This window comes from Bactrocera oleae, chromosome 5 (assembly GCF_042242935.1).
Source record: "Bactrocera oleae isolate idBacOlea1 chromosome 5, idBacOlea1, whole genome shotgun sequence".
NCBI classification, from domain to species: domain Eukaryota; kingdom Metazoa; phylum Arthropoda; class Insecta; order Diptera; family Tephritidae; genus Bactrocera; species Bactrocera oleae.
Genome location: NC_091539.1, coordinates 43278222 through 43293141, shown reverse-complemented (window position 1 = coordinate 43293141; position 14920 = coordinate 43278222). Strand labels below are relative to the sequence as shown.

Below are 14920 nucleotides of genomic sequence, written 5' to 3'. Positions count from 1 at the left end.
CAGAAAGAACTAGCAGAACTGTTGTTGACCGAGCCTACCCGATGCTCAATTGTGTAGTGTAGACCATATTAGAACACGTCGTGACGTCATGAATGAAAGAAGACTTTGTTTACAATTACTATACACGTTTCACTTAACAGATTATAATTCAGTTAATCACAATCTTGTATTCATCATCACTGGGTTTTACACGGAGAAGGACGTGAATAATCGTACTTTGATTAAAAAAAAATGTATAAAAACGAAAACTAAGGACCCAAACAAATTTTTTTCAACTTTTCAAAATCTTTTATTTATTATATTAATTTGCGATGTAATTATTAAGTTTTATTTTTATACAGTACATACTATAAGTAACTTATAAATATTTCAATACGCTATGGAACACAAGTAAAATATGATTATAAGAGGTTAACTATATAAAAATATTTAGTACGTGATCTAATATAATTTTTTTTAAACTATAAAAGATATCAACCTAGTTTCCAATTAAAATACATAAATATTTTCGAAACTAAATATCTCTCCAGCTAAAACTTAGTAATATTTATAGAACCTAGAACTTATACTTACATAAGTGGAGCTCAAAACTTACATTTAAGTGAAGAATATTATAGTAAAGCATTTTATAATCTTAGGAGGTGAGTTAATTGAAACCGAATGGGTATAAGATTAAGGAGTTTAAGATTTATACATACTTTAGCTTAAGATACTTAAATACATGCTCACAATATTTATATTAACATTTCAATAAATATGCGCTAATATTTATTAAATAAGTTTCATCATAATCGAGAATCCAACCTTATTTTGTAATAGATTTTAATATGCACGGTTTTGAGTTTAGTTTTTAACTTGAGATAAGTGTATTCATGTTAAAATACATCAGAACAGTGGAGCATTTTGCATAAATTGACAATTTTAAATTAAGTTTTATTATGTTATTTAAAATTCTTTATACTTTGTTTCGGCCTAATTAAATTTGGTTACTCTTATGCTTACGGATTTTTTTTTAACTTTTATTAAATCGTCTCATTTTTTTTGACATTTAATATCTACTGTAAAAATAACACACAACTATTTCTATTACCTAAGACTTATATAATATAATTACATATAATAATCATATGAACTGTTTCCGTAAGGAAATTGACGGCAACTGACGGTCTCAAAAGCGCACACTTTGGCATTGGCATTCCGTTTACTGGCTTTTATATATGTTCATGTTCATATTTCATTACATAAGTATGTTAAGTATAAATTCACAAACATATTTTTTATATCAAGTTTATATCAAGATTTAATAATGAATATTTTTCCCACCTTTGGCATTTTTTAATTCAAGTTCTGTGCAGAAAATTTAGCGAAATAGACATTACTTTGTAAAAAAAACAGACACAACTCGAACTAAAAGTCCTGAAAAATGGATAACATTTTATTACGTAAAAACATTTACTGGTAAGAAATTGTTCTGACTTCTTCATAATGAATTTGTATGTTTAGCGAGTTGTAAGTTAGTCGTCGAATTCGGTTAATTGTTAATACCTTAAGGTACACTCCTAGTCTGAAACTAAAAAAAAAATCATTTATATTTATACCTTCAAAAGTAACATACTAAAATTTTTAATGAATATTTAAAATAATATTTGAGTTACACTCTTTTAAAGTGTAGTTGTCAATAGTCAATATAGGCAATCAGTTTATCCTTAAACACGTTTTGCTCGAAACAAGATTTTAAGAATTTTTTCTCGGAGACAAATGATCCGAAAACTGAGAAACTTTTTTTGCATGTTTTGCATATACCTACTTCGCCATACAAAGACCTAAAACGTTTATAATCCATCAAAAATCAAAGTTCGGCAAGCCAAAAACGCCAAATTTGGGTAAAACTCAACTTTTTTTTAACGCCCACATTTTGTAAGTTTTTAATTTTTTTCGACCGTATATCATTGTATGGACAATATCCTTAGTGAGAATTTTTTTTAGGTTTTATCCACGCAGAAGTCCGGCATCACTGCTCGAAAATATTCAATTTTTTTCTTAAAAAAATTTACCGTGTATTCTTAAAATATGTATAACTGTACCCTTAAAATTTTAAAACAATTGATACAGTTAGTTTTGATTTCTAAAAATTCCCTTTTTAGGCTTTCACACTATTTGTGCCACTTAAGCCGTTAACTACCAGCTAATTTAAAGTTAGAAACGTTTGGAGAAAATAAATAAATTAAACACTTTTCAACATTTTCTTGAACTGGAAGCATGCCTTCATACCTTCTAAATTACGCTACCACAATTGTGTCTTCCATGCGGCGGATTGCATTGATGAAGAGGCACATACATAGAATATAACAATCTTGAAATGCGAAAGGTAAAAACAATGGCGATAACAAATAACATAAAATTTAGGATTTTATTATATACGACAAAAATTGTTTTTGTGCGTCCTCGTAATTGGAAAATAGAATTGTAATTGGATTTCAAGAGCATTTTTAAGTATGTTAAAATTTACACTTAGGTTTTTTGTCATAAAAGCATGTAAAGTTTGTTAAAGATTCTTCCGAAAGCTTAATCAATATCCATAGATAGAATATAAAACTAAAAATTATTAAACTTGTTTTTTAACTGCTTACTATCACTAAGCAGCTAAGTTTCTGCTGGAAAAGCGTTTCCCAACCCAAAAACAAGCTGAAAAGAGCACAAGCTGAGAGCGTAAGAAACAAAGAGAACTGCTAGTTTCTGCTCAGGTTGTATCGATAGCTCAAAAACAAGAATCTCTTACAGTGTTTTAATCCATAATGTCAAAACAAGCTGTTTTGCTTTGTTTTTATGATTCAAAATTTAAATTTTTCAAAGATTTCAACCAATGAGTTTTTGTTGGGTAAGGTTAATGAGTTTTCTGAGTATTGACTAAATACGAACAGATGGTTAAATCATTCAAATATAAACAAGAAATTTATGAGAAAAACAAAAGAAAGTTTGTTTGACATTATGAATTCAAAAATTGTGGTAAGAGGAAGCACTCTCGGAAGTAATACAAGCTTGCTTTTGGTCTCTTCCGTCTTGCAAACTCAAAACGAACACACTATTTTAATCTTTAGAACAAAACGTTGCACTGAAGCTATAATACTCTTCACAGTGGCAGGGTAAACAAATTTTTCGGAGATTGTACCGTTGCCTTAAACAATAATTCGAGCGAAATTTCGTGGATATCAAATAAAAAAGTTTTCCATATAAGGACATGATTTTGATCAATTAGTATGCTATAGTGGTTCGATCTAAACAATTTCTTCGGATACTGTGCTGTTGCCTTGGAAAATAATACATCCCAACCTTCGTGAAGATATCTCGTCGAATTAAAAAGTGTTCCATACAAGGACATGTATGTGATCGTTCAGTTTGTAGAGCAGCTATGTGCTACAGCAAATGAGCAGCTTCTTTGGGAGAAAAGGACCTGTGCAAAATTTCAGATAGATATCTCAAAACCTGAAGAACTAGTTCGCGACTCAGCTCGTCATGCTGATCAATTATATATGTATATATTTTAGAGGTTTTCCGACGTTTCCTTCTGGGTGTTACAAACTTTGTGGTAAACTTAATATAGCCTGTTCAGGATTTAAAAGTAAAATAAATAAAAATCAAATAAAAAAAAGAAAAAGAAAATAAATAAATAAAAATTCGGATAGAATAGACAGCTATCGACGAACGCATTGTTTGTATATTTTGGCAATTCGTATCTTTCATAATCTCAGACGCAAACTGCTTAGAATTATTTTGAACTTGAAAACGGCAAATGTAAAGCAAATTTTCATTAAACTAATATAAATTTTAGTTGAAACTATTATTATCGCTGATTACACGGATAATACGCACTAATTTGAATTCTACGTAATTACGAATATATCAAGTTCCTTAATGGCAGCAACTACCATATCTACTCACAATATAGCAAAATATTGACGTACCATTACAACTACACACACATCTAAACTACATATACATATATATCTAATTAAAATCTGTCATATCCCGGAAGAGGGCGTCACATGTGCTCCTTACACAATAGCAGCTTATACTTTGTGTAAATATTCAGTCAACTTTGTTTTTGCTTTTAAGCGCATTTTGGACAATTTTTAATTGCATAATTAATTTACAAAATAATTTAATGGACAATGTGCAATTTTTTTTTATTACAATTCTTAATATAATTCTCTTACAAAATATTGTATGTGTTTTAAAAGTCATACCTTATGATCGTTGAATAATTTCTGCATAACCACAATTGAAATGGATGGCAAACATTTGCTGCGCTCCTGAATACATGCAAACACATATACTCGTACATATATGGAAAGTAGATTAACTTTAAAAACGCTCATCATCGCATATGACTTGCTTGAATGATGAGCAATGAAACTGAATTTAAAATATTGCAACTAAAACTAAACGTTATACTTTAAAAGTGAGCGTTGTGTGGGAGCGCGCAGCTATGGGCGGGCACTGGTACTTAATACTGAGCATTTTATTCTAATTTCTATTTATTTTTATATCTTTCGCTGGCAATGTGTGCAACATGTGCATACAGGGTGCTAAATAGCAGCTAAAAACTTGGCCAAATGTTGCAATGATTGATGATGACGCTTAAACGCGCTTTTAGGTGCTGCGCTGGTTGTTGTTGTCGCCGAGCAAGTCCTCAATTGCGCCGGTTAGACGTCCTTTGCTCAGCGCATCCACGAGCATGCGCAGACGTTCCTCACGCTCCGAATGGCGACGCTCCAATGACGAAACCTGCGTTTATGTAAGACAAAACGAAAATAAAATATTAACAAATATTATTATGTTGCAATTAACCTAAAAAATTTCCTGTTATACTCGTAAATAAATAACTTTAATTTCTAACGTGAATAGTTCAAATTGCAATGTTACAAAGTTGTATTTAACTAGAAAAACGATATTTCGTAATACTTAGTTAAGTATGATTGAGCAACACACATAATAATACTTTCGAGATCGAACTCTGAAGTAGTAAGATGCGCAGCACAACAAAATATTATTTTGTAATAGTTAATTAGTTGCACTCGTATATTAAATGATAAATGACCGAAAGAGCGAATAAATGCGTGGCAACTAATAAACTCTTTAACAATTAAAGCTAAGCGGAAGGAAGCGACTGCAAAAAGCAAAGCGAACATGAAAAAAACCGCTTTAAAAAACATAAAAATGCCAAAAATTACAATTACAAAAATACAGTACATACGCGCAGGCATACATACATGTGTATGTGTTACAAAAATCATAACAATCATAAATAATAGATTTCCAAAGGAAATATACTATAAGCATTGTGCCAAACATTATATGGCAATTAAAAAGCAACAAAAATCACATAAACGCCAACAAAAACTAATAAAATCATTTATAAGTATATTACGTTGTCGCATATAACACGCTTGAGTTTTACTGTTGTATTATGACTCTTGTAAAAGTTTTGCATTTCATATGATTTTTTTATTTTTATTATTATTTTGTTTTTATTTCTTTATTTGTTTGCTTTTCTTCTGCTCGGACATTCAGCGAAGCGCATGTTTTTTGACAGACTTTATTTTCTTTTTCACTGTTAAGATACTAATGTTGCCGCTGTGGCAGCTTTCCAACGCCGCTTTACATTCCGTTTGCAACTCTGCGCGTTCGCTAATGCTACTGTTATCCAGCAGACTAGCATTGCTCGTGCCACTCACCTTGGCTTTCAGCGCATAGTAGTCAACTGGCAATTTGCGGCGTTTTTGTGTGGCAAAAGCTTCGTCGCGTTCGTTGAGCCGTTGCTGTAGTACGCGTACCGTTTCATGACACGAGGCCAACTCACGTTCATGGGCACTCTGCAGCGTCTTCAGCTGTTTAAAATGACAAAGCGTGGAATTTTTTTAGTGAATATATAAAATATGCATACTTTAAAGTGTTTTAGTATTTTAATGAAAAATTGCTTGAAAGTGCACGAGCAGCAAGTAATTCTTATGTTGCACTTACGTCGTTCAAACGCTTGTCATGTAGTATTTTATAATCTGATTCCAACAGCTTGAGTTTGTTTTGCGCTTCACGCAGCGTTTGACTCTCTGTGGTAGCGGGCATTTGGTCGCTGTGCGCTTGGTTGTGATGCAGTGCCTCGTGACTACGCCGTGCAATATTTAAGCACGTATAGCTGTTCCACTGTGACTTATCGGATTTTTGTGCTGTTTTGTGGGAAATAGAAAAGAAGACATTTTGTAAAAATTTGCGAAGAGAAGTTTGATAGATAGTATGTTAACGGAATAAATTTATTTAAAAAACCAAGCCCAGAAGGAAACTGGGTAAATAAGATGAAATGATCAGCGTGACGAGCTGAGTCTATTTAGCTTGGTCCGTCTGTCTAGTCTCTTAGTTTTAGATCTATCTTATCGATCTGAAATTTTGTACCCGTCCTTTTTTAAGCAAAAAGCTGTTGAACGGCCGATATCGGACTACTGTAGCATATAACTGCCATACAAACTGACCGATCAAAATCAAGCCCTTGTATGAAAAACTTTTTTATTTGAGAAAATATCTTAACAAAATTTGGTCTAGATTATGCCCCAAAGCAACGCTTTAATTTGAGAAGAAAATTTTTAGATCGGACGACTATAACATACCTATACATAGCTGTCATACAAATAGACCGAACCAAATCAAGTCCTCGTAAATAAATCTTTTGGATTTGAAAATATTATATATCATTACAAAATTTTGCATAGATTATTGCCAAAGTCAACGCTATAATCTTTAAACAAATTGTCCAGAAAAGACTACTATAGCATATAGCTGCTATACAATCAGATAGAACAAAATTAAGTTCTTGTATGGAAAATTTTTTATTTGTTAAGGTTATTATAGCATCGGTGCAATCGAACTTAACGTTTTTTCTTGTAGTTTTTACAAATTTTTATCATTACCAATATTTCGAATACAATTTTGATTAACAATTGGACAATGGCGCCACTTAACCTCCAACCAACACATACATTTCATAGAAATCAGCTCATATTAAGTCTCATACAAACATATGGTACATACATACATAGTGCTTTTAATAATAATTTTGAACAAGAAAGCACTCTGGCGGAAATATATAAACTTTTTTTGTTTCGAAAAGTCTTAGTACCTTAATCTTATAAAATTTAAAATATATCATATATACTATTTGATCATTTTGTTTACTTTATTTGGTTTAACTATTCCACTCAAACTTGCTTCTTACCATACTAACAAGCACCGCATTATATTAGTTGACGTGCTAAAGCACCCAGCCACTTTCTTCGTCCTCAAACAATCAACACAACACATTTATACACAAATTTATGCGCGTAAATTTCACTTTTACAAAACGCGTGTATCTTAGTGACATCTTCTTATGCAGATCAATGCACTATTATGCCACTAACCCCACCCACATGTTTACCATTAGCACTCACTTTTGCCAATGCCTTATTTCAGTGTGTCTGAAGTTTCTTCTTTTAGTTACTAAAAATTATGCAGCAATTTAAAATTGTAATTTCTTCCCGCCACCAAACATCAAAAAAGTTTGTACACATAAAAAACAAAACGTTATATAATAAGCAACGCGATTAGTTTTGAAAACGTCGTCAAAATAGCCGCAAAATAACGAATTAATTAAAAAATCGAATGTAAGCCGATAATAAATGTGTAAAAACAAAAGCAGTAAGATACTGGGTATTGTCAAAGGCACTCCGTAGAGCCTGCTACTTTCGCTTTCAAAACAAAACTTTTTCTTTCGGCGCAAAGAGAGACAGCAAAACACAACAAAAAAAAGACAGCGAAAACAAAAAACCTAAAAATAAATAAAAGAAAAAACACTGCATACTTTATAGAGGTTATTAACAATAGACAAAGTCAAATGGAGATGATCAATAAGGCACGCTGCGTTGACTGCTGCAAAATGTTGTGTTCGCTGACATAATAGAGTGAGCGTGTAATGCATGCGCGGGCGCCGTAGCAGTTTGCTCGTATGCGCATGCTTCCGCTGGCAATGATAACGACGGCGACAAATTTAAATGCGACGCACGTGTCGTAGGTGCGCTTATGATTAATAAAACAAAAACGAAACGTTGTCTATGCCAAGTAAATTTTACATGCGTATATATATAATAATGCGCAAGTGATTGAAAGAAGCTACTACACACCTACTTTGGTATATGTACAACCGCCCTTCTCTGCACACAACGCACAAAAAATAATTCACCCAAATGTATTGCACAAGCGCTACGTTTATAAAGTCTTTTTTTGAATACACTCTAGCAATTTATTTCCCATTTCTTTGTACAGGTATTCGATTGAGCAGAGAAAGTCAATTAATCAATGGCATAAATGTACTCTGAACCATCAACAGTGTGAATTTATGCAAACGCCACGCGGCGCAACCTAACATTAAATAATCGAAAACGTCCATTAATGGAAAACTTGACAGCAGTTTAGGGAAGCACTCGCTTATTGGACGCCCGCACGTGCAGCGCATTCACCGTTATGTATGCGTACACTACAGTTACATATATATACAAGCGTCATATTGACATGCTCACCGTCTTTCTCGCGTTGCAATTTCTTTATTGTCTTCTTGCACTCCTCCAATTCGCGCGTCAAGCGTTGCATGGCCTTGTCCTTGATCGCCAAATCGACGCGCATGCCGCGTATGGTGGCCAGCAAGTGTGCATCCTCTTTAGCCGATGCGTGTGCGTGATGTGCGGAAATTGTCAAATCTGAATGTGAGACAGGCAATTTCGATGCTAGGGCTGAGCTGAGTGTGCCCATTGCGGTAGCGAACGGTTTGCGTATGCCGCTTTGCTTCGAGTTTGGCCGTGAGGTGTTGGGCGTTGAGTTGGCGGTGCTGCTGGTGCTTGAGCTCGCTGAGTGTACGGTGCTCGAGGTGCCAATGGTGTTGGTGCTGTGATCGCGTGTGTTCTTCGTTTGTACCGTTTGTGTACCGGTAGTGTTGGTGCAGTTGTTGTTGGCATTGGCGGTGGCAGTGGTGCTGGCGTTGGCGTTGCCTCTATCGCCAGTTGTGTTTACACTGGCGCGTTTGGTTATATCGCCGCTGCAGCCTGCCTCATGCTCATCGGCCACTACATTGGCGTCTGTTTGCGTGCAATTGTTATAGAAGTTCTCAGCCTTCTTGGAGACAAAGTAGTCAAGCGTGCGCACTTGCGATTCGATCTTTTCATTTAGTTTCGTATTGATCTCCTGTAGGCTGTTGGAACGTTGATTTCAATATTTATTAAAAATAACAATTTGACATGTGAAGTCATGAACTTACCTTAGCACTTGTGTTTCCAGATCAGCTATGTGTGTCTCATATTTGGACTGCACTGAGTTGAAGCGCGCCTGCACATTTGCGAGTATTTGTTGTGCTTTTAAGTCTTGCTCCTTTGCATCCGACTCCAGCTGCGCAATACGCTGCTCCAAGAGTTTGCGGCTGTTGACATTCTCCTGGTCATTGCTCGCGCACTTGCCGGAATTTTTTGAAGCAACTGTAAGATATAAACAGAATTTAGTTGAATCACTAATCTAACTGCTATATATGGCTTACCTATTAGGGCCGAAACCGAGTCCGGATGCTTGCGCATCAGTATACGCTCCATTTCACGGCACTGCCGCTGCAGATCTTGTATGGTTTTGGCCTCTTTATCTTTGAGTTCCTGCGTACGCTTCCTATCTTGTCGATTCTCCTCCAGCTCACCCTGCAGCGTTTTCTGCAAGTGCAACGCCTCATCGCGATCGGCGCGCGCAGTTTGCAGCTCGGTACGCAATATATTGGCACATTCGTTCAGATGTTGCACATCCAACTTAAGCATTTCAGACTCTTCTTGCAATTTCGTGTTACTTTCACGCAGATCGCGATGCAGCTGTGACAGCGAATCGTGTTGTATGCGTAGTGATTTTAGACGCTCTTCGGTGTCCTTTAGTTTCTCCTGCAATTGTTCGATTTCGTGCTTCAGCGCATGCTCTCGGCCCACATTCGCCGCAAAAGGTTCAATGGGCGAGGTGAGTGCGGAGATCATGCGCTTGGGTGACGAGTTTACTGACTTGTCACAGTACGTTTTGGCTGGTAGCGTTGTGGAGAGCATTCTATGCGGGCTGTACGGACCAGGCGTGCACGATTGTGAGGACTGTGTTTGGCTGATGCCACTGTCTGGCGTGGTCATGGAAGAGCGTTGTGCGCTTGCGCAATAGCCACCCGAGCTACGACGTTCCAGCATGCTGGGACTGCTGTGTTGCAAGCCGCCAAAGGTGAGTGGATTGCGACGTGCCGGACTGCCGCCGACCAGCTGCATCTGTGTTTGTGATGCGTAGTTGACGCTATGCGCTTGCTGTGTAGTGGATATTGGCTGTTGCTGATGTTGTTGTGAGTGCTGCAGCATTGCGTCGAAACTAGGTCGGCGTGCCGTCACGTTTACGTTGCCGTCTTCACTTTGTTTTAATTTTGTTTGCGCGGCTATATGCAATGACGTCGACATAACGGATGATGACGATGACCCTGATAAATGCCCCGTGTAGAAGGTTGTTGTGGTTGTTGCGGTATTGGCGGCATTCTCAGCGGTATTAGCATCCAGAGAACTGCCATCGGCGCTCAAAGTGTCGGCGTCGCCATCCGCATCGTCTTCGAGTTCGTTGGAGTAGTTGTTTGCCGACACTTCATCCACCGCGTTCGACCCACTTGAATGCGCATTGTTGACCTCTACCGGCTGCCCTTCATCATTCAATATTAGTTCAATGTTTTCAATACCTTCCGTGATTTCCTCCATCTGTTAGCGGTAAGCGTGTTGGGAAGAGAAGAAAAATTAAATTTTTTTACTTGCCCACTTCAACGTCAATAATATATGATCAGAAAAAGTAATGCCTTTTCTAAAGCTCAAGCTATTTGAAAATAACCGTTAGACGTCGAGACGAGTCCCCATTTCATTTTACTCATTCTGCCTTTCCCGAAATTTTTTTTAAAGTTTTCCATTCCGACATATACATACACACACACGTAGGCATGTCTATAAACGAGCTTGTTTGGAAATATCAACTGAAGCAGAAGGCTGCTGGCAGCATTGATAATAATAATGTTCCACGTACAAGCTAGCGGTGGGTGTACAGCATGTGAAAGCGAAATCCAGTCAATTTTCGTAATTGCAAATTACCATTAGCTGTCATTTCTCACCCTTAGAAAGGGCGTTTCATTGAAGATTGTGGTAACTACGCTCTCATCTTTCTGATTGTTAAAAACTTTGTGGAAATTTCTCGTGTTGCGCGACACAAGTGCATTGCGTAATGGCAAATCGATTATAATTGAACCTGTCAGGCAGAGTTTTCATTAAAGATGATTTGCTGGAAATTTAAGTGCTTTAGAGCAGTCGACCTGGAGCACTTGCCTGTTGGCGCATTAGATGTTACTTTAGAGACTTCGCTCCTTTCTTTATAAATATTAAATATTAGATAGCTATAACCAGATATATGACAGTGTTTGGCTTCATGGCACATAATTAATACCGGGATGCCAAACAAAATAACTTGAAGCAATTGATCTCCTGTCGAGGCAGTTTTCCTTCCCTTTCTTATATTGAAAATATCTATATCTTAATGTTGATGAGGATATTTCTATAGGCAGGGAAACCAAAATCGAAGACGTTTATAAATACATACAGCTTAGGAACTGATCGAGGTTCCAAAATAAAGTGTAGTCAAGTTAGGTTAGCTTAGGTAAATAAGCTGATTTTTCGTGAGGCCACGAATAATTCCACTTGAACAGCTAAAGCCGCTGTGATGCGTCTGGAGCCTGCCACAAATTTATTAACGCGACTCATATATGAATTTCAGTCAATTCGCCGGGTTCGTCGAAAGTATGGCAACCGAGATGCTTCAACCTTAGTCTGGTGAAAGCTGGTTAGTGGAGGAAAAAGATTAAGTAGCAGAGTATGCAGTCGTTGGATATTTTGAGTAAACATCACTGCTACATTACTTTGGAACGATTTTGTGGAGAATAGAGACTATTCTATCTACGTATGAATAAGGAGTAAACACAAAGCTGAGTGGTTTCAATTGATCTGTGATTTTGACAATCACTCTGCAAAGTAAATATCCGTTGATAAATAGAGCGGGTAGAAATCGACACATTCCCTGATTAAGATTTTATATATGTACTAGCGGACCCGACTAAAGTGCTACAATAGTTAACTGAAACTCAAATATATTGTACTTTTGAATATCTGGCATGACTGCAGCGCTACTGAAACTCACGACAGCGTAGTCTGCCGGAATTCTCTAGTTGATAGAAATGTGAATATAAACCATTCTCAAACCATTTTGAATACACACAAAAAATTTAATTGGAATCAGTCCAGCCGTTTAGAATGAGTTCAATTACAAACACACGTACAGACGATTTATATATATATATAAAGAAGATCTATTCATTTCTCGTATACTGTTTTCAAGTAGTTAATAAAAATTTATATATAATATATAGTATTTCCTTTAACTCATGTGACCATATTTGTCCCAGGAAAATCCTTGACGATTTTTTTTAGTCATACATTTCTTATATATTATAATTCACTGAAAATCGCGACATATTATATAATATATGAGAGAGCAACACAATTTTATTCAATTCATTGTTTTTTTTAAGCTCGGGACGGCCGGAACGCCTAACTCGGAATCCGGACTGTTCCGGCCAAACCGGGACCAATGGTCAGCTAACTTTAACTTCCGTTTGGAGTGTAGCACCTTCTCGAGCATTGTTATCTTGTCGCAATGTGGGAGCTCATCAAGTACAATAGTCCTGAGAGCGATGCCGACGGTAGTAACACAATCCTTCTGCGAGGCTGGTAGTAGCGTCTGTTCACATGATAGTGACAGCAACAGCAGGCATCTGTCTTGGAGCAAACGTGTATATTTCTGTGCAACAACAACAATATCTATGATTATTCCCAGCTGGATGTCAGTTTAAAAACGAAGTGCAGCATCTTCGACTTTAGTATACGGAACCATCGCAAATACAAAAATACACTATTGTTAGCCATATACTGTTGCAAATATGTAGATATGTACATATATGTATCAGCTTTGGAAATTTTTTCCTATGATCAATTTTTCTTCTACATACCACAAATGGCCGTGCGTTATTTTAAAACAACGCGAAACCACTTTCCATTTTTTCTTAAACAAGAAGAAAAGTGCTTAAGTTAATGCCATACAGTAGTTCACATTTCTATTATAAGCATTTATCTACATACATACATACAATACATGTAAGTGCATTGTCTATTGTACAAAATCCAGAAAATCCACTAAGACGAACACAGCAAGCAGTTACAACAATAAACGCTGTCACTTTCAACGATGCCGCATGCGATGCCACCACCAGCAAGCAACCATAATGTGCACCACCGTTGAACCAGTGCGACAAGTAAACAAAACGGCCAACTCTTTACCACTTTCATACATCTATACATACATATATACGAGTACATATGTTTAACAGCGAGTGGACGGGCGAGTGTGCTTACAGCTCGAGCACTCTGAGCTGAGTTTTTCGCCGTACCAAAGCATTAACCCATTTTTCGTCTATCGGAACATTTAATCTCAACCTGGTCACAATGGCAAAAGCAAAATAATAACAATAACAATAATAATAATGTGGTGCATGCAGCTTGGGCAGGTGTTTAGGCCAAGCTTCTGCGTCGATACATATAGGCATACCAGTGAAGTACTACTTGTGGCTACACGCGCTACAACAACACTAAAGAAACTGTTGAAGGTGCAACGCTTGAAACGCTACGGATTAGAAACTATTGAATTTCGATAGCCTTAGCAACGGTCCGAGCTTCAAGTAACAATACGAGCAATGGACCGTAATATGTTCGGCGCAGTGTGATCTTCAAGCCGTAATACCCTGCTTTGTGCTTATGACAATCACACATTTTCAATTTCGAACTCTGTTTTTAATATTTTTCGGCGCTAACCCCCTCAGCCTGCTGGTGTCTCGCTAGATAAGTGTTCGTAAAGCTTAACTTGAGGGTATATTTTGCTGGTTTTTTCCTAAACTTTGCTGTGCCTGTCAAGTGTTCAATAGAAATTCAGCATGATTTGCTATTTAATTATATTTGCGCGAATTTCTTTGGAACTTTATCGAAAATTGCTTGTATATACTTACGAGCATATTGGATTTCTGAGCTAAGCGTTTTCGCTAAGCCAATTCAAGCGGTTGACTGGCTCGTAAAACGCCAGCGGCATAAAAGCGAAATTATAAAATCTTAACGAAGATAAAAATACCGTTGAGGACAATTTCACTACTTGAAATTAGATTTAGTAATGTGAGCAGAGCAGATTGTGACACTAGTAAGCGACTTGGCTTCGATAGGAAACCAAGAGTGTTTCATTATAGAAGTGAAAGGTGTTAAAGATCACATGATTTCTATTGTATAAACACATGCATTGCTTCAAGTGAGGACAGTAATTATTTCTTAAGTGTTCACATTTGCAAAATAAAAACAAATTTCAGAATAAAACTGAACAGCAGCATTTGCGGTAAGCGAAAGTGAGACCAATACTTATTGATCAGCATATAAATATGTAATTACAACAAATTACTTTAATACTCAGGCGGATGTGTTACCGAAGTTAGACCTTATCAGTGTATTAAAAAAAATCTCAAAAGTTCGTATCGTCTTTTGTAGAAACGAGCCATTTACTTCGGTTCGGAAACCAGCTGTTAACTTTATTTGCACCGAAGCTATACTACCCTTCACAAATCAAAAAGTCGTCCATACAAAAACTTAATTTTGATCATTCAGTTTGTATGCCAGCTATATTCTATGGTAGTCCGATCTGAACAATTTCTTTCTAAAAATGTATC

At 36.4% G+C, this 14920-nt stretch overlaps 1 protein-coding gene across 3 annotated transcripts in view; it reads right to left on the bottom strand.

Moving 5' to 3' along the window:
- Window positions 1–442: 442 nt before the first annotated feature.
- Window positions 443–14920, bottom strand: part of LOC106627915 (serine-rich adhesin for platelets) — a 70610-nt gene continuing 56132 nt past the window's right edge. The window contains exons 2-9 of one of the 3 annotated variants that reach the window (XR_004977193.2): window positions 9608–10823; window positions 9335–9548; window positions 8604–9268; window positions 6022–6224; window positions 5736–5888; window positions 4245–4785; window positions 1477–1570; window positions 443–1416 (exon numbers count right to left, since the gene is read on the bottom strand). Coding sequence is in view for 1 of the 3 variants with exons in the window: in XM_070110267.1 (XP_069966368.1) it covers window positions 4651–4785; window positions 5736–5888; window positions 6022–6224; window positions 8604–9268; window positions 9335–9548; window positions 9608–10823 (2586 nt within the window). In the remaining 2 variants the exon portion in view is untranslated. Of the gene's footprint in view, window positions 1571–2272; window positions 4786–5735; window positions 5889–6021; window positions 6225–8603; window positions 9269–9334; window positions 9549–9607; window positions 10824–14920 lie in introns of those variants that run through there. The other 2 variants (XR_001331175.3, XM_070110267.1) reach the window with 2 other exon arrangements.